The 21,428-nt window shown below is 35.6% G+C and overlaps 1 protein-coding gene across 11 annotated transcripts in view; it reads right to left on the minus strand.

Annotated features, from left to right (window-relative positions):
* The window catches only part of LOC5569585 (anion exchange protein 3), a 212,460-nt gene that overhangs the window by 12,994 nt on the left and 178,038 nt on the right, over positions 1-21,428 (minus strand). For all 11 annotated transcript variants that reach the window (XM_021842861.1, XM_021842862.1, XM_021842860.1 and 8 more), the window contains 4 exons: positions 16,937-17,383; positions 1,176-1,282; positions 559-694; positions 54-494 (listed from right to left, as the gene is read on the minus strand). In XM_021842861.1, the coding sequence (XP_021698553.1) occupies positions 54-494; positions 559-694; positions 1,176-1,282; positions 16,937-17,383 (1,131 nt within the window). The remainder of the gene's footprint in view (positions 1-53; positions 495-558; positions 695-1,175; positions 1,283-16,936; positions 17,384-21,428) is intronic.

Below are 21,428 nucleotides of genomic sequence, written 5' to 3' on the forward strand. Positions count from 1 at the left end.
CGAATTATATTCCAAAAACTTTTCATAAAATTGATTGGCTAAAAACCGCCTACCTGTTCCACAATCCGGTAAGCAACCGAGGGCAGATCCTTTTCCTCCAAGTCCATCAACACCACTCCGGTCTCGAGGCAGCGGCGTAGATTTAGCAGCGAATGGAACGACAGTGAAGCAACATGCGGACGACCCCAGCGATCGGCGCCTTCTTCCACGTCTTCCTCATACTTGATCCAACGGGCCGTTTCCTTCCATTCCCGGTCTTCGCCGGATCCGGTAAGCTCATCCAGCTGGACAAACACTTCGTGGGGGCTGTGGTCATACATTTTCTTGAATTTGTTCGACGGAAGCAGATGTTGCAGTTTGTCACCATCCTTCCGGTTGATGTTGACCATCGAAGGACCGCCCGGCTGCGTTTGCGACTGGGCGCTTACCTTGTGACGGCGCAACGCTCGAGGGTCATCCGACCGGTGAGAGGTCAATTCGTCAATGTCGGCTTCCTATTAGGCCGAGAGATTAATTAGCATTCCTATCCCTCATTAGGATTTTTTTTTACTAATTTACCTGTAATGTGGCATCCTCGGGTTGCACGGAAACCCTCCTGGTAGTGGTGCTGGCGCCTTCTGCTCCACTTTGACGCCTCCACTCAGGATGGTACTCTTGCAAGGAGAACTTCCTCGATTTATGGGGATGATGACGCCTGTGGGGATTATGAGGAATAATAAAGCACATTATGCGATTTGAAGAATAGAAACCAGACAAAATCAAGTTGTAAAATGATTGCTACGGCTTCGAACAACGGCTGCAAAATTTCACGAGCAGAATTATCGAATAACGTGCTCTCAGAACGATTGCCAGAACATGCCAGACATTTGCCAGAATCAATTGGCCATTGGATTTTTGCCAGAAAGTTATTCACAAAACACAAACTTTCAAAACTAGAAGAGATTTTTGGTAACGTGTCGAAAACTAGTTCAAAAGTAAGTCAACATAAAAAATTATCGCTGCCAAAACATTTTTTTTGGGATTTACAATGGAAAACGATGGTAAAGGAAAACTGAACTTTTAGCAGATTAAAAATCAAATGAACAACGTGGTTCAATTCTGCAAATGATCCATTCTGGCAGATAGATTCTGGCAAACGACTTTCTGACAAATGTCACACAAACCCCAATACTTACTCGGTACGGCGTCGACGTTCCTCATTGCTGTCTTCAATCTGAAGCCCTTCGAACTGTGGGGGACGGTCCTTGCTGTCGAAATGAACGTTTCTCCTGGCGCTCGCATCCTAGAAAAGACGAAGCAACGGAAGGTTTCAGATTTTGTTTCATTTGCACCTGACGGTCCAATTGTTGTTCGCTTTGAATTCCACCTCAACGCAACGGAAATATGGTTTGAATACGGAGAATTTCTTGAAGCTTAGATACAGCAATGGAATTGATTTCGTTTCTGCGAACTGAAACACTTCACGCTGCCCATTGTGCACATCCTACCGGAGAATATAGCAATTAAGTCATCTTGTCTCCTTTGCTGACTACTGGGAACATGATTCGAAGGTGTAGCTTCATATCTTTGAAATGAGTTTGAAAAGGAAATTTACGGCGAAATTTGCCTCGTATAGCATACGTAGGAATATGTCTGTTTTTGATTGAATTCAATTACTTGATTCATTTTAGCATTTCTCCATTAGGTACAACTGTAAATGGAAAACCTTCTTGTGATTACATCAAAGGAACAACTCTTCACTTATTTTGGGGAATGGTGCACCTCAATTACAAATATGTCAACCTGTCAATGGTTTTAATAGTCGATGAACCTACAGATTTTCCAACAAAATCCAATATGCTGACTATTCCAGGAAAGAAAAAATCTTATGTTTCTTTTTTCTAAAATGGATTTTATTAATGGATCGTTGAAGAAATCTCTGAAGTACACAGATAAAAATATTGAAATTCCAATGTAGTGTAAACTGAGACATAGAGTAAAAATAAACCAAATTCATCTATTTTTACGGCATTTCGTTTAGTTTTCAACCAAAGATGCTTGAATGTTACATGATCGTGTAAATTTAAAGTGCATTTGATTGAAAAATAAGCGATTTGTCGTTGACATTTCAGTTTATTTTGATGCTCTTAATATGTGCATGAAAATAAACTTAAATTTACAACATATTTTTAGCTGTGTACGACAATATTATTGAGTCAAGAATTGTGGTTCATAAAATCGCTCGTAATCAAAGTTAACGGTTCATAAATTTGATATAAATTATGAGTGAAATCATGAAAAAAGAAATCACCTGTTCAGGTGGGATTCGGACTCATGCTAAACGAGTGCTTAACCAACTAAGCCACCGAGCCACTTGGAAACCCAATAACTCAGAAGGTTACAAGTTTCGAATTCAAATATCAACAGTTCACAAAGACCCTTCTCATAACCCACATGCATCCATCCATCCATCATGTATACAAACGCGCGCAGAGCGAATGCGGTTTATTTAATGTTGAAACAGTCCATCACATGTTATCAGTACACTATGACACATATTGGGCTTTAACTGATACAAACCAAACAAATGTTTGATATAACAAAGATTTTGTCAGAATGGAAACCGAAATTGAACCACACGAACATCCATGCGAAGTGTGGACTCGGTATTTTTCAATTACAGTACAGTGGTACAGTTATATGACTGTTACAAATTTTCAGGTTCCCATTAATACTACAATGCTCTATGTTCGAGGACAGAACAGGTAAGATTCCGCAATCAATGTGCAAACATTTGCTTTACCTCTTCATGTACAATACTTCCCGACGCATAAAGTTGAGGACATGTTTGGGAGTAAAATTTCTGATAATACTGCCTCGTCTACGTTCCGGTCTCACCCGAATCAGATTTCGGATCGTCAGTGTAGAATCGAATGTAGAATTAGAAGCTTGTTGATTAATTAATTGTCAAATCCGTATGATTGACGACTCCCAAAACAGAACTGATTGCTATTAATTTCACATCTCGAAGTTGCACACCGTAGCACGCATTACGTGGAATCATGATAATATAAAACTTGAATGAGCATGAGCATGAGCATGAGTATGAGCATGATTGACCGCCTGCAGATGCTTCTCCGTATTGCAAGAACAGCTGTACTTACACAGGGAACACTACTCGGGATCAGTAGCATCCTAAATGTGTAAGTACTGGTGCTCTCATTATTATAACAAACAATAATCGCGCCGGATGCGTCCGAATGCAGGTCAATTTGGGGATGGGAGGGAAATGTTGACGTGCTACTTGCTTTATGGAAACCAGAGTCCTCTGTACTTCCACAAGTAAACACTGGGAGTTTGTATATGGGAAAAGGTTGGGTAAAGGATTCGTTTTGGTAAACGATAATTATGTAATTTGAAATTAAGGACTGTTCATTTTATAGAGTGGACACCTTGTGCATGCTGTATCTTTTTTATTCATCAATGAAATTTCAATCTGTTTTCTGCACATCGTTCGACTAGTATTGTACATTGTTGTGATAATAAAAAATCTCCAAAATAATTAAATTTCACACGAATATGGAACAACGATTAGAACGGTCGATTTTTTGAGGTTATCAAAATCAATGATTGTTAGAAATTGGCTGGAAAATTCGACAATTTATATTTTTATTTTCAAAAAAGGCTTGTTATTTGAAAGCATCATCAATCAGAAGCCTGATGGAAAAAATCAAGTTACACCCGATTCTGTTTTTGCATGGGGGATGCGTACCGTGTAAAAAAAGTTTTCAGTTCAAAATTTCAAAAACCGTGCAAAAAAAGTAACACCATTTCTCGACGTTTCATGCAAAAATATGGCTTTGGCGAAAAAAAATGTATGGAAATTTTTTTTGCACGGCCGTGTAAAAAAAATCCGTGCAAAAACAGAATCGGGTGTATTTGTGTAACAAAAATTTTACAGATAAGGTACAGTGGGGGAAGTGTATCAGTGGGGTAAGTGGATCATTCGTCAATATTAAGCATAAATACTTGAATATGTTGAATGTTTTCGCACCATTGCTTCGTTTTAGGTTATATTCTTACGTCCACACTGATACTATTGCAAAACTGGTACTACACGTACACTAACACAAGCAAACTTGTGAGCTGCAAATATGAATTAATTTCAAAATTGTTCCATCAATCAAAAATCCATTGTATCTCGGTCTAAAATCGAATTCTATTAGTTTTTTCGACACATGATGAGCATTTCAGTTCTAATTGAATGAATCACAGTGAAAAATATGTGATTTTTATAAATAAATACAGATATATTGTGCATGGTACACTTACCCCTACTACTTTTGAATGGGGTGGGGTAAGTGGATCAAGTATTATTGTCATTTATTGACAGACTGCTTACGAAAATTTGAATAAGTTTTAATATTCGCAAATGTTGTTTTCTTTTATTTTTTTCATTCCCAGCTTAAATTTGTCAAATCGACCATAGAGAATTTGAATTAATCCACCTAAAAGTTTTTATTTAACCTTCCTGGTATAAAAAAAAAAATAATAATAATTTCAAAACTCACACGAAACTTTTCGTGGCTTATCTAAGCTGAGTTGCAATAGAGCAACATATACTAATTTTCCAATTGAAAACATATTGTCTTACCTTGTTTGACCATATAAATTATTCTAGACAGATGATAAAAACATATTCATAAATAGTATGAATGAATCTTTTTGATTTCAGTTTGTTATTCAAAAATAAATGTTACTAATTTTTTTAAACTACTAACGAAAGCATCGTTAGAAATAATCCTACAATGCTTATGTATAACTATGGACGAATTTTCTCCAAATTATTTTAGTTACAATGTTTTTTATTGTGCGAATTAGTGTAAACTAATGTATACATATTTTTAAATATATTTTGATTAAATAAAGATACTTTTTAATTTTAAAGTATTAAAATATACCATTACTAGCACTAATAATAAGAACGAGAGTAATATCATTCTTACTATACATAATTACATCACATTTGTTTTGAGAACAGATTTTTTTTCTATTGGTGATCCACTTACCCCAACATGGTGGGACAAGTGGATCATTTGGCGCAAATTTTCAAGTCCCTCATACTCAATACATAACAATCAGAAAAATCTAAATAATCGATGATTTCAAGTATATTAGTCCCTCATTTGTTATCCACAGAAAAAAGTTTGAATTACATTATTCACGTTAGCTGTACATAACAATGAAGTTGACTATTGATTTTTCTGTACCCACTTACCCCACGGTACCTTATAATAAAATCATTTTTCCCCTATATTTTTTAGACAAAACTATTTTAAATTTGAAGGGAACTGATATGAGTAGATTTTTTTTGGTTAAAAGTATGTCCTGACGGAAGTCCTAATATAGTATTATAATGAAAAATAACTTACGCCTTCATAGAGTTACTTATTAAGTCCCTAAGTCACATTTAAAGCTTAATAGAAACACAACTGTTTTATTCTTAGAAGACCTTTCAAAGTTCATTGACAATCATCAAAATTGGCAACACTGCTGTCATAAATGGATTTAATTTTTCACATATTAGTTTCATAATATGCTATTTTGAGATTACCAATTGAAATATTCGGAGAAAACCATTTACAATTTGCTGTAGATCGATAAATATGCGTAGAAGATTTCAAAAGTATGAGACTTTTTAGTAAAACTACCATAAACAGTAAAATATGTACTTAAGTCTATGGTTTGAACGCACGATTTAGCTCTCGTTTATACAAATATAGTTTCTTTAGTAAACCAAACTAGTTTTGAACACGCTTTTTACTTTTTTCTTTTGCTGGGAGTGAAAAAATGGTGTATCAGCAAATTTGGCCATAAATGGGTAAATCACTAAAGTTAATTCATGTCAGAGAATGGTGGAATATAATAGATTTTTTCAAAGCTATACCTTTAGTAGAATAGTAAAGAATACAAACATACAATTTGTTCCTAAAAATTAGGGTTTTTGTTTTGCGAAAAATAATGTTGAACTTCGACAAACAGCTTTTCTTAGGAGTTTTTGGAAAAACTATTTAGCTTTTCAACCAAAAGAATTTTCTAAGATCTTATATTTTCATAGCATTGTAGAATAATAGTTAAACGATGCACAGAAAACCGATTTCGATTTTATCAATAAATAAAAAAGATGTAGCATAAACAAAGTGTCCACTTTATAAAATGAACAGTCCTTATTGCGCCTTGCCGGATTCGCGATATTACTCGAAAAACGCATTGAACGCCGAACAAGTGTTTGTCTCCCGCCCCCACAGGAGCAAGCGACAAGATCAAAAAATCAAACACAATTAATGGACCGCGGTTTTTTTTCACTTTCACTCGACCGACGCGTGACATTTTTGATCCTGCCCTCATCGCCAGAGTTGCCACGTATACAGATTTATCTGTATTTTACAGGTTTTCTTGAATATTTTGTGACGGAGAAACTTTATATACAGATTACAGAAAAATAAAGATATACAGATTCTGTACACAGAAATCTGCCAAAATTATACAGAGTAAAGCAGATTTATACAGATTTATGTGGCAAAAAGAAAATACACACTTTTGAAAACCTTAAAATTCAAGCTTAGATGTGACAATTCAGCATTGTAATAGCAAAAGAATGGCATTTTCTTGAATTTATTGAGTAATTCTTCTGACTATCCCAATTTCTAGTGATACAGATTGCAAATACAGATATTTTGCTCCAGGTTACAGAAATACAGATAATTCAAGGAAAAAAATCAGATTTTAATGTGGCAACCCTGCTCATCGCCAGCCCCCACAGGAGCAAGTGTCAAGGTCGAAGGATCAAACACAACTAAAGAATCGCGGTTTTTGTTACACTTTCACTCGACCGATGCGCGACATGTTTGATCCTGCCCTCATCGCCCGCCCCCACATGAGCAAACGTCAAGGTCGAAAGATCAAACAGAACTCCATGATAATATAAAATTTTAATGAACCTAAAACTTTCCTTCACAGGGTTTTAGTTCAGAAAATTTATGGTTCAAAATATGCCACCATGTTTTAATATTTAATGTTGAAAAAGTTAAGGTTGACGACCAATCAAATAGTGTATAAGTACGCCTTCAGGGACTGTTAATACCCGTTTACAATTCTTCAACAAACTGAATAGGATTTGAACACAAAAAACGACCTTTCCATTACTTTAAACAGCTTAAAGATTTATTATCATCTTTGATGGAGTTCTTAGCATAGTTTCTGATGCGATTCGCAATGGAATTCTCAAAGAAATTCGAGTATATACTTGAACATGTTCTAGAGATATTAAAATAGAATACACCCGATTCTGTTTTAGCACGGATTTTTTTTACACGGCCGTGCAAAAAAAGTTTCCATACATTTTTTTCGCCAAAACCTTATTTTTAAATGAAACGTTGAGAAAAGGTGTTACTTTTTTCACGGTTTTTGAAATTTTGAACTGAAAACTTTGTTTGCACGGCAAAAACAGAGTCGGGTGTAAATGGAAGAATTTTTGTAGAAATTTCCGGGAAATACCCAGGTTCGGCATCTAAGCCGAAAGACGTGTTAATGGTTAGTACTGGGATGCAGTTTGGCTTTCTATTCCGCAGAATCATAAGGTGTTCTGTAGCTTAGTTAGTTAAAGCGCCGGTCTATCGTATACGGAATCTTGAGAACGAGTCTCACTAAAATCCGTTTTTTTTTCGCAAATTCATGTCTCAATTTATCAAACAAACACATACTGTGTCATCTGATTACAATTTATTTATACACTTTTTTGAACTCATCTTCAACCTACACTAACTAACAATCATTCGCAAACATAATATTAAGAAAAACAAAAACCAAACACTTCAAACATATCTACACATTTTCTATTATAAGACTTGTAATATAACAAACAGTTTGTCTAAATTACAATAGAAGTGTGATATGTTCGTGTGGAAGGACGCCATACTGATTCGTACAAGTCTCTAAACTCACGACATCGCTCTCCACTTGGCCAACTTGATGCTTTGAAGGCAGAATTACGGAACTGTGCGTCGACTGTAACTTTAAACGAAATATAGTTCAAATATTTCCCTCCAGGATGAAATATCCCTCCAGGATGGTGGACATTTCACGTGCACTTCATCGTTAGTTCCTAGAGATTCACGAACCATCTCACTCTCGGTTACATCCGGTGCAATGTTGGTAACATACAGTTGAGTATTGCTTTCGTTTGGAGAATGAGACGCAAGATCGCTTGCGTTTAGCTTCGTAGAAGACAACGGAGATCGGCATATAACGTCCCGTACAGCATAGCAGGAGACTTTGTGCTTATGCTCTTTTGACGATGCAGCAGAATTGGTCATCATTTGAGTTACAATCTCATCTATTCGATTATTTTCCGATTTTATGCAATCAACTTCGTTTCTAGTTCCAAACCGCTGTTATTTTTTTCGATGAAGGACTTGCGAAACCAAGCGCGCTCAATAGGGTCCTAAAGCCCTGCCCCAATTTAAGTGCCGAACGCTTAAGTTTGGGCCAAAAACACATGTTTCCTCAATTTTTTTAATGTTTTTCGTTTGTTTAAGTCCAAAAATATGTTTTTATGTTTTTTTTTCTAGATTTTGTCACACCCCTTGGGTTAAACTCAAATTATGAGTGTATTTTGTGTTCCGTGTCCCTCCCGAAATGTCAGACAGGAACAACTCCAGTGTTAAAACTAAAACTCCTGTGGTGTTTTTGTCGACTTAGCGAACGTCCCAATTGTTAAATTAATGTTTAAATATGACATAACTGCTATTTTAGCGGAAAAAATTGCAAAAGTAGTTGCAGTAACATGCTCTTTCGTATTATTAAATAAAAACAATCAGTGCGCATCGTACCTTCGTGCTGTGCGTACACGAATTCTCTCTGCTCTTGGAAGTTTTCTTAAAAACTACCTAAAGCAATAAAACAGTACTTTTCAGTGCTACAAAAACAGTACTTTTCAGTGCTAAAATTAAAAACGGTACTTTTCAGTGCTACTAAAACAGTACTTTTCAGTACTATTTTTTCTACTATTGATCCCTTTACGATCCTTGTTTGGACCCGTGCCTTCGATTTTTCGTTGGACCCGTTGGCGAAAGCTAGCGGTGGTAATCCTTCTTGGACACCGTCTAGGGAAAAAACCTCTCGAAGGTCACGTCTTTCTCGTTTATTAACTAAACATGGTATCAACAACTAACAAAAGGAAGGGTGAATCTCTGAATTCACTACTTCCTTCCAAAAAAGTGGGTTTTAAAACTATCACTACACGTGGCAAGAATGGAAGAAAGGACGTTTCCCCGGAATGCGAACTTTCTTCCAAGGGTGAAATGAATAATTGTATCGAAATGAGCAATCAGTTCGATGCTCTAGACAAATTTTCCGAACACCAAATCGAAGCAGCCTCTAGCCCAGGCTCTTTGATTCAAGTGAGGAAGCAAAGAGTGCCGCCTATCGTGGTCAGTTGTTCCGAATTTGGGGGATTTAGGCAGGAGATCTTGAACTCCATTAGGGGAGTCAAGGTTTCCTTCCAAATCGCAAAGAAAGGAGACTGTCGCGTTTTGCCGGAAACTCTTAAAGATCGTGAACTTCTTCTCAAACATCTTGAAGAGAAGAAGCACAAGTTTTTTACTTATGACGACAAAACTGAACGTTTGTTCAAAGTTGTCTTGAAAGGTCTCTCAAGTGACTATAAGTCTCCTGAAGAGATCAAAAATGGAATAAATGATTTACTTGGATTTTCCCCAGTCCAAGTAATCATTATGAAAAAGAGAACCCAATCTGGCATTGTTCGGAAAGGGCTTTCTCAAGAATTTTATTTAGTTCACTTTAACAAAAAAGAACTAAATAATATTAAAGCTTTAGAAAAAGCAAAACTTTTGTTTGATGTCCGTGTAACATGGGAACATTTCCAGAAACCTGGAGGAAATTACCAGAACCCCACTCAGTGCCGTCGGTGCCAAAAGTGGGGTCATGGTACAAAAAATTGTCGCATGGATGCTAAATGCATGATTTGCGGAGGTTCTTCTCACGCTAAGGACGTCTGTCCAGTGAAGGAAGATACCACCAAATTCATATGCTGTAATTGCGGGGCTAACCATAAGTCCAATTTTTGGAATTGTCCTTCACGCAAAAGGGTCATTGAGGCTCGTGCCAGGCAGATGAAAGATAATATCCGTTACGATAACGGTCGTTTCCGGAATTTGCCTGGTAGAGTATCGAACAATGCTCATTTTTCAGTTAACGATCGCTTGATCATGAATCATACCCATCAGGAAGATCATAATCAAGCTCATTCACAAACTAATTTTAATCCGTCGGGTAGCCGTTCGAATCTTTCAATTTCGAATGTATCTACCCACGGTAAATCCTTTGCCGATATCGTAGCAGGAAATTCGAACTCCTCCCCTGTTCGATCCATGGGTACCCATTCTACTTGTTTCAAATCAAATGGAAAAAACCCTACCGCCACAGGTAACTCCGCTTCTTCGTCTACCGGAAATTCCAATGGGAAATCACATGACATGTCTGCCTCTGATTTTAATTTTCTAGCTGAACAATTGAATCTAATGATTGATGCAATATTCAAAGCTAGTGGTGACTGAAGCAGTCCAAGTTGGTGTAAAATTTACTAATCAAATTGTTATTGGATTACGTTTTTCTAATGGATCCAAATAATAATTTAAATATTTTAAATTGGAATGCTCGTTCTCTGAATGGTAAAGAGGACGAGCTGTTTAATTTTCTTACGGTTAATAACGTGCATATAGCAGTTATTACCGAAACGTATTTAAAACTTGGATCTAAACTCAAAAGAGATCCTAACTTTTTTGTTTATCGTAACGATCGACTTGATGGGGCATGTGGGGGAGTTGCAATCATCATTCATAGGCGTATAAAACATCAACTGTTTTCATCATTTGAAACTAAAGTTTTTGAAACTTTAGGTGTTTCTGTTGCAACACAGTTTGGTAAATATACTTTCATAGCTGCCTATTTGCCTTTTCAATGCTCTGGGCAGCTAGTTAATTTGCTCCAAACTGACTTGCGTAAATTGACTCGCAATAAGTCAAAATATTTTGTCATTGGTGACTTTAATGCCAAACATCGGTCATGGAATAATTCTCAAAGTAATTCCAACGGCAGAATTTTATTTGATGAGTGCTCTTCAGGATATTTCTCAATTCAATACCCTGATAGCCCCACATGTTTTTCCTCTTCTAGAAATCCATCTACGATTGATTTGGTCTTAACCGACTCTAGTCATCTTTGTAGCCAACTGATTACTCATGCTGATTTTGATTCTGATCATGTCCCTGTAACATTTCAAATATCCCAAGAAGCGATTCTCAATCCTATCAGCTCCACTTTCAATTATTTACGAGCCGACTGGAATATATATAAAACGTATGTTGACTCTAATCTTGATGTTAACATTTCTTTAGAAACTAAACTTGATATTGACAATGCTCTTGAAACTTTAACAAATTCCATTGTTGAAGCCCGGAGCATTGCAATTCCAAAATGTGAAGTAAAATTTGAATCCGTGATTATAGACGATGATCTTAAACTCTTGATCCGTCTTAAAAACGTGAGGAGAAGGCAATTTCAACGCACTCGCGATCCTGCTATGAAAATTATATGGCAGGATTTGCAGAAAGAAATCAAGAAACGTTTTGCTCAATTAAGAAACAAAAATTTTGAAAATAAAATTTCTCAATTGGATCCTGGCTCTAAGCCCTTTTGGAAATTATCTAAAATCTTGAAAAAACCTCAGAAGCCAATACCGGCATTGAAAGAGGAAAACAAATTATTACTAACTAATTGCGAAAAAGCTCAAAAACTTGCTATGCAGTTTGAAAGTGCGCACAATTTTAATTTAGGACTTACTAGTCCAATTGAAAATGAAGTTACTCAGGAGTTCGAAAATATTCTCAATCAAGAGAACGTTTTCGAAAATGCCTGGGAGACTGATTTGGAAGAAGTGAGAACTATTATTAAAAAAATCAAAAACATGAAAGCTCCTGGCGATGATGGTATTTTCTACATCCTCATCAAGAAACTTCCAGAAAGTAGCTTATCATTTATAGTTGATATATTTAACAAATGTTTTCAATTAGCATATTTTCCTGACAAATGGAAAAATGCTAAGGTTGTTCCAATTTTAAAACCAGACAAAAATCCTGCAGAAGCTTCTAGCTATCGTCCAATCAGTTTGCTTTCCTCCATCAGTAAACTTTTTGAAAAGGTTATTTTGAACAGAATGATGGCACACATCAACGAAAATTCAATTTTTGCCAATGAACAGTTCGGATTCCGCCATGGACATTCGACCACTCATCAACTTTTACGTGTAACAAATTTGATCCGTTCCAACAAATCTGAAGGCTATTCTACTGGTCTTGCTCTTCTAGACATAGAAAAAGCATTCGACAGTGTTTGGCATGAAGGTTTGATTGTAAAATTGAAAAACTTTAATTTTCCAACATACATTGTTAGAATAATTCAAAGTTATCTGTCAAATCGTACACTTCAGGTTAATTATCAGAACTCCAGATCTGAAAGACTTCCTGTAAGAGCTGGTGTTCCGCAAGGCAGCATTTTGGGACCAATATTATACAATATTTTCACATCTGACTTACCTGAGCTACCTCAGGGATGTCAAAAATCTTTGTTTGCGGATGACACAGGCCTCTCCGCCAAAGGACGAAGCCTGCGTGTCATCTGTAGTCGATTGCAAAAAAGTTTGGATATTTTTTCTTCATACTTGCAAAAATGTAAGATTTCTCCTAATGCTTCCAAAACTCAACTAATAATATTCCCACATAAACCAAAAGCTCTTTATTTGAAACCTTCAAGTAGACATGTTGTCACGATGAGAGGGGTTCCAATAAATTGGTCAGAAGAAGTTAAGTATCTAGGGCTCATGCTAGATAAGAATTTAACGTTCAAAAATCACATTGAGGGCATTCAAGCCAAATGTAATAAATATGTAAAATGTCTCTATCCCCTTATTAATAGAAAATCAAAACTTTGTCTTAAGAACAAGCTTTTGATATTCAAACAAATTTTCAGGCCAGCCATGTTGTATGCTGTACCAATATGGACTAGCTGTTGTAATACCAGGAAGAAAGCTCTGCAGAGAATTCAAAATAAAATTTTGAAAATGATTCTGAGGCTTCCTCCCTGGTATAGTACCAATGAGTTACATAGAATATCCAATGTTGAAACATTGGAACAAATGTCAAATAAAATAATCAATAATTTCAGGCAAAAATCGTTACAATCTTCTATTGCCACGATTAATGCGTTATATGTTTAGGTTAAGTTAGGTTAGGTTAAGTATATTAAAAACTTTTTTTTCTCTTATAAGCAGGTGAAATCAACTCACCTGTAAAAAAAACTGAACTGCTAAGGCAAATGAAATGTAATATGTTGTTAACAAAATGTTAATTAAATCTTAAATTTGTTTTACCAAATTAGGATGATAGTGTTGTCTAATAACACAGAACACCTAGATATAAGAAATGAATGTAATGTTTGGAATGATACAAAAAAAAAAAAAAAAAAAAAAAAAACAAGATTTTATTAAACATTTTAGGACCCTATTGCATCCCTACACGAGTCACACATCCAAAATATGTTACGGTGCAAACAAGCACAGCCTGCATCATAGGACAATCCTATACATCTGGCATGGAAATGACGTTGCTCCTCACACAATCCCTCACAAGCAATAACAATATCATTAAGGACTGTTCATTTTATAAAGTGGACACTTTGTATATGCAATATCTTTTTTATTTATTGATACAATGCTATGAAAATATAAGATCTTAGAAAATGCTTTTGGTTGAAGAGCAAAATAGTTTTCCCAAAAAATCCTGACAAAAGCGGCTCGTCAAGGGGGCAAATGCCCCGGGCCCCCCGATCAAGGGACATACAAGAGTTGTTACGATTGTAAGACTATGAAGGTAGAAGTATATTTTATACGACTTTTATCTGATGTTTTTTAGTTTTAATGCAAATCCTTCTTTTCGTTAATGAAAACCATTATGGTTAGATTAAAAACTTAGAAATATGTCTCGGCTTAATATAATATAGCAAAATATCACAGCTAGTGCTCTATGTCCTGGAGTGATCTCAAAAAGACGAAGATACTCGATAATTTATACTTTTTTATAATGTCACTATCAGGGCTCTGTCATTCTATAAAATGCATCTGAATATTTACAGGAAATTCAATGTTTCCATATTCCGATGTACTGTTTTCCATGCATTTGTTAGTTTTTTACAATTTTATATTAATTTTTGCATAGTTTTGTTAAAATATTGAAATTTCTTTAAAAACTTGAAATTTACCATAATTTTGATCCAAATCCACTGAATTTGTTGAAGTTTTGCAATTTTTACTACTAAAATTGATCCAAATCTACAGAATATGAACATAATTATATTTCCTTTGGTCCCTGAATAACTGGGCCAAGTGGATAGATTATCAAAATAGTTTTGCTAACACAATTAATCAATTCGCTTATTGCTGTCATTCAAAATTATTGAAGTGAAATATCTGAAGCAACACTAAAAAAATATTTATGTAATATTTGCTATTATTATCAAAATTTTGATGAATAAATGAATCTAGTTTTAAAATCAACTAAAACATTTTTAATTTTTGGACTTGAATAAAAACAATGCAGTCAAAATTCAATATTATCATCAGGTATTTTATTTAGATGATTTATGTTACGCAACATTCACGAAGTGAGTATGATCAAATTCGAGAAGTATTACAATGTTTTGGAGTTTTGCGGATATTTGATTTTCGTTTCCGTAATTTCGGGTGAAATTGATAATTTTTCTCGGTTTTTCTAACCTGTTTTCCATAATGTTGACAATGCCAATCACCTAAATACAGGAAAACAAGTACGATAGTGAGCCTCATTGGCTCAGTTACCGAAATTTCCATACAGATGTGATTTTAGTGCTGAAAATCATCTCTGAAATAAAAATAATTAGATAATTCTCTTTCGGGTTGAATTTAATTACTTTTCAAAATAATTATTGTTAGGTTTGAAAACAATTCTACATACTTAATCCTTCAAAACTTTCAGGTTGACATCATGTCTAAATCCTTGTTTAAAATTAGAAGTTTATAGATGTCTGTCAATGTCGCACCGAAAAAAAAAGGAATTTTACATTATTTTCATTCAAACAAAAATTCCTTAATGTAACAAATATCTACAGCTCTATTATTAAGAAATAAAATCATATGACATTGTGATCAATTTCACCCGAATTTACAGTATACTAAAATTGCATATGCTTTGTACCAAATGCCCCCTTCTAGAGATCTGACCCGGGCCCCTCGAAGCCCAAATTCGGCACTGACACCATCCTTTCACTCCCATCAGAAGAGAAAAGTAAAAAGCGTGTTCAAAACTAGTTAAGATTACTAATGAAACTATATTTGTATAAACGAGACCTAAATCATGAGTTTCAACCGCAGTCTTAAGTATAACTTTGACTCTTTCTGGTCGTTTTACTAAAATGTCTCATACTTTCAAAATCATGTACGCATATTTATCGATCTACAGCGAATTGCAAACGTTTTTCACCGAATATTTCAATTGGTAACCTCGGAATAAAATATTATGAAAATAATATGTGGACAATAAAATCGATTTTATTACAGCAGTGTTGCCAATTTTGGTTATTGTCAATGTACTTTGAAAGGTCTTTGACTGAGGTCTTTTTACTGATCAATTTGACCACGCAGCGGGTTAAAAGTTCGTTGAATATCGCTTCACGAAACACGATTAAGAACAGCACACTCAAATTTTGGGAAGTAGGGATACTTACGGCTTCGACACCTTGCGACTATTATAGGCAACCAAATTTCAAATGCCATATACACAGTATTTTACTTTCAAAACACACCAATGAAAACATTCAGATGATTCTTTGTTCTGTCAGCCGTTAACTCGAATCGAGTCTAGTACACGACACTGAAGACGGCCTTACAGTTGAGGTCGAAATACGCGTATCTGTCAAAGGATACAAACTCTAGTGGAATTAAATGGTATAGTACTAAATTCGTTTTTTCAATCTACAAGTTTATGGCTGGTATAGAGTATGCCTGTCATAAAAGTATCGTTATTTTGTGTTTCAGTCAGCGAACTTTTGCCCCAAACTAGATTCAAACTCTTGCCCCTCCAGTTAAAACTGTTATAACTAAAAATGGGTATTTTGACATAAGTTTGTTCAGCAAAACTTTAGATAAAAAAAAACATTTTAAAATATTCGTTTTGAGATTTGTAATGTAAAAATATAGTTATAATTCACCTAAATAAGTCCTAAACTCGACTGCTTACTGATGTTTGAGGTTATGGCTATCAGTGTTCAAAAACAGATGTATACAAACATCCAAAGTTTCGGACACATATCGTGTGCCTTTTTCAAAGAATTCGTTTGTTTTAGTGCAACCGTTTGCACACAGCTTTGACAGCATTTGTGCAACAGTTTAAAACGTTTGCCTCTTTTGGATACTTATACGAACGTCAAATCCGAAAACGATCCGGGTTATGGAATTGAGAAGCAGATCCTTGTTTTGACGCCAATTTGGCTGAGGAAATGAAGATCAAATCTGTGTTGAACAGCGTATTATCAAAGGCACAGGTAGGTTAAGACGTATAAGAGCTCATTGAGAACTTTAGGCTGAATAAAGTACCGAACGAGTTCGTATGAACTGTGAAGTTTCAATTGAGCTCGTGGAACATCTTAAGTAGCTTTAAGAAATCCACAGTAACATCCTAGGAACATCGCGAATTTTTTATGATTTAAATATAGTAAATAGTAACTTGTTTATTGTTGCGTTGAGTAGGAAAATTAAAGTTGTCCCAGAATTAGCCCACTACCAACTTACCCACTGTTCCCCTTGCAGTGTTCCCTGGTCCACCACAGGTTCATCCTGAACAGCTTCGCTAAAATCGTTGGACGTGTTGTCCGCCAGCGTCGTATCATGCGATGGTCTGGTGGTAGTTTCGCTTTTGGATGAAATCGAAATAGGACTCGTTGGAGTGCTCATCGGTGGAGAGTTCTGCTGTCCACTGCTTGGCCCACCACCTCCTCCTCCTCCTGCTCCTCCGCCGCCTGCAGCGGGGCTATCCATCGGTCGAAGGGCCGCCGAGGACAGTAACGGACGATTATCCACGGATCGGTGTGATTCGTCGTACTTTAACGGCGAGTTGTCCACCAGCACCTCATCGTTGAGGCGCTTCAGTTCAAACCGCTCCTTATCGGTCCCAACCGATCCGAACACCTTTTCCATCTCATCGTCCAACTGCACGTGGTTGGGATCATCGTTGCTTGTCTGTCAGGGGTTGAAGAATAGAAAACACAAAGGAAGGTGGATGTTAGTTAATGCTGTAACATTTGTTTTGTACGATTAATAATTTAATTGATAACTTTATGATTGCATATTTAGAAAGCATTTGATGATTCATGAGTATCATGTACAATGTTTGGGATATTAAAGTTACAATTTGATCAAATATTGTGAAGGATAATTGATTTTCAGTATTTTTATTTGTTCATTTGTTCTACAATCTAACACTATCTAATAAAAGATACACATGTTCTTGACCAACAAACATGATGTCTGATCAAAACGGTTGACGAAAGTACATTTTTGTATCTCGCGTGACGACAACATCGGTAGTTGTTGCTAGATCGATAGCAGATTTCTATTTGTTTGACTATGAAAAGGGCTAGGTGCAGCTCGCGTGAAGACAAGGAATGCGAAGCACACGAAAAGCCACACAGTCAGTGTCTTGTATCTATAGATGTAACAATTGTTGACCACATGTTGAATATCATTTCTACCGGGCGACAACCACCGGGACCGATTCCTTACAACCGGTGTTTAATAGGGCGTTGAAAGGTGTAACAAGTTGCTTATCAACTTAGCTGACTCAACACGCATTTGGGTTGGCATTTTTACCATTGAACTTGAATGCCTTGGTTTTTTCCCCCGGTACATGGATCGCGTGTAAAGAGGAAAGGAACTTTAGTTGGAACATTTTTAAATTTTCAAGCTATATAGTATTGGAAAGCTACCAATGTCAAGGACGAGCTTGTTTATTCTCATTTATATTTTCCGACGGCGGAATAACGTTGGGCGAATGCCCGATGCAAAAATGGATGTTTCCTTTTTCTGTTTGCTCGAGAATATTGATCAAACTAGGAGTTTGAGTCGAAAATACAAATAAAACTGTTTTATTCTGGCGTCAGAGTTGCTTCGATAATGGCTTTTGGAGCTTGTTTCGAGCGGCTTTCCTTCTGTGAGAGCTTGGATGGTGCTATTTGTACGCAGTTCAGTATAACAAATAGTAACACGTAATTGAAGTCAAACAATTGTTTTTGTTCTACTGTAAACAGCGGAACCCTTCCGATCGGAAGCGTCTGTATAGCTAGATATTGCTTTCGCTGCTCGTTGAGCCAGTTCAACCGGCGGCGAGTGTCAGTAAATGATAACGCCCACGATAAGATAAAATTTAATCACTGCTATGAACAAGGCATGTTGTATTCTCACGTTTACAATTTTCCGTTCAAAGGAAAAAGCAGTCGATACTGCTGCCGTAGGAATCGAAGCATTATGAAGTTTGTTAATCATGGTAGAATGCTCCAAGTTCCTCCGGCCATTTATTTGTGTCAACCATATTTTACACAACTGTTAGTAATACTAAACTGTGGACATTCGATTTTCAAAAAATATTACAAATAGATCGATTCGAAATTTGTAGAGTGCAATCTTGATTCAAACTCCTATAAGAATCGAAATCCGAATAAGGTACCGTGAGGGAAATGTAGCAATGGGGTAAGTGGATCATTTGTCCATAATAAGCATAAATACTTAAATATTTCGAATGTTTTCACACCTCTGCTTCATTTTAGGTTATATTCTCACGTATACACTAATACTACTGCAAAACTGATATTACACGTGCACTAACACAAGCAAACTTGTTGACTGCAAAAATGAATTAATTTTAAAGTTGTTTTCTGTCGATAGAAAATCCATATCTCTGTCTGAAATCGAATGCTATTAGTTTTTTTCAACACGTGGTGAATATTGCAGTTCTAATTGTATGAATCACAATGAAAAAAATAATTTAATTTTTATAAATAAATACAGATAGATTGGTCATGGTACACTTACCAGCACGTTTTAATGGGATGGGGTAAGTGGATCAAGTATTGTTATCAAATATTGGCAGACTACTTACGCGGATTTGAATAAGTTTCAATGTCATCAAGTGTTGTTTTCCTTTTATATTTTTCATTCCAAGCTTGAATTTGTCAAATTGATCGGGGAAAATTTCAATTAATCCACCTAAAAGTGTTGTACAGTCTTTCTAGTTTAAAAAACGGTAATTGAAAAATTCAAACAAAATTTTTCGTGGTTCATATCTAAGCTGAAATGCAAAAGAGCAAAATATACACTCCAACTGAAAGCATATTATATCATTCTTACTATACATGATTACATGAAATTGGTTTTGAGAATTTAGTTTTTCTTTATAGGTGATCCACTTACCCCACCATGGTGCGGTAAGTGGATCATTTGGGGCAAATTTGCAAGTCCCTCATACTCAATACATAACAATCAGAGAAATCGAAACAAATATCGATTTGAAGTATATTAGTTCCTAATTTGTTGTCCACAGAAAAAATAGAATTACATTATTCACGTTAACTGAAAATAACAATGAAATTGACTATTGATTTTTCTGAATCCACTTACCCCACGGTACCTTACTTGATATTTTGTGGAACCTTTATATATTTAAATAAAATGTATAAATAAGTCGGCTTTAGTTTAAATGGGATTCCCTGACACCTTTTTCAGTCTTTGTTGAAGCTAATGATTATAATACAGTGCCCGTTTGATTTTGGCAACATGCCAAAAAAAATTCATGTTATTTTATAAAAACTTTCATAACCGTAATAATGACTACGAATTGAATTTACCTCAAGAAACCCCACAGAAACTTTGAAATATTTGTTGCTTTGCCTTCTAAACAATTACAATTTATAAGCTTTCTTATTCGTAACTAGCCATAGGGCATAAAATCTCCTTAACAAATAGAATGATAATAATAACCTTTAAATAGATAGGACCCTAAAATGATGTTTTGTAGATTACTAAAAAGTCATTTCTAAACAGTTCGCATCCATACCTTAAAATCTTCACTTTGCTTGTATCATACATTTCAACTGTAAGAAATAAATGTCCTTGAACAGAAAAACTGCAGTTATGATGAATATTTACATTACTTTAAAACTGTTTTTCACCCTCCCGCGTCAAGCGAGTCGGCGTCAGCTTTATCTTCGTTGAAAAATAAACAATCAATTAAAAATCCAATTATTCATTCTGTCGGAGCCTATCAAATTGTTTTGATCGAACACTCGATGGAGTAATTGCTTCATACGCGCCGCTTCGATCGGCCAACCAGATAAGGACTGGGACGAACAAAATTTTGAAAATTCAACGTCCTGTATCGTTACAGCTTTCTTTCCATTCTTCAAAAATTAATTATAATTTGATAATATGCTTCAATTTTACCACGAACGAAAGTTTGCTTCTTTGCCCAATCATAATTAGTCAAAAACGTGTGTGTGTAAAACGATAGATATATTCATGTTATGAGCATAAACTGTATGTTTAAGTTTATCAAAAAAATTCAAAATATTTTCGATGGAAAACCTAGCCACGATATCTGTCCAAAAAGAAAATTCGTTGTTCTTTTAAATTAATCACGGTTCGATTTTTTCTTTCTATTATGTGTTTAGAGTTTTTAAATTACCGCTCGAGCGCACTCTTGTGGTTCTGTATGTTTTTTGCACCATTTTTCATAGAGAACTCAAAATACCTAAACATTTTCAAAGTAATCTTTCTCTCCAAGCTTGCTAGAGCAAAGAAATGTCAAATTATCTAACTAGCCCTTCATTTTAATGAAATTAATTTCAGATTATCGGTTTCCTTAGCCGAGTGGTTGCAGTCCACGCTAGAAAGCAAAGCTATGCTGAAGGTGTCTGGGTTCGATTCCCGGTCGGTCCAGAATCTTTTCGTTATGGAAATTTCCTGGACTTACCCGAGTATAGATTATCATCGTACCTGCCACAGGATATACGAATGCGAAAAATGACAACTTTGACAAAGGAAGCAATCAGTTAATAACTGTTGAAATGCTCATTGAATTCCAAACAGAGAAGCAGGCTCTGTCCCAGTGAGGACGTAATGCCAAGAAAAAGAAGAGGAAGATTGGTTTTTATATAAATTAACAACAATATTCGATTTTTTTCTTTTCAAGATGTAAGTGCTTGAGATTTTGTGTCCAATTGGCGAAAAAAAT

Source organism: Aedes aegypti, chromosome 2, assembly GCF_002204515.2.
Source record: "Aedes aegypti strain LVP_AGWG chromosome 2, AaegL5.0 Primary Assembly, whole genome shotgun sequence".
In the NCBI taxonomy this organism is placed as follows: Eukaryota; Metazoa; Arthropoda; class Insecta; order Diptera; family Culicidae; genus Aedes; species Aedes aegypti.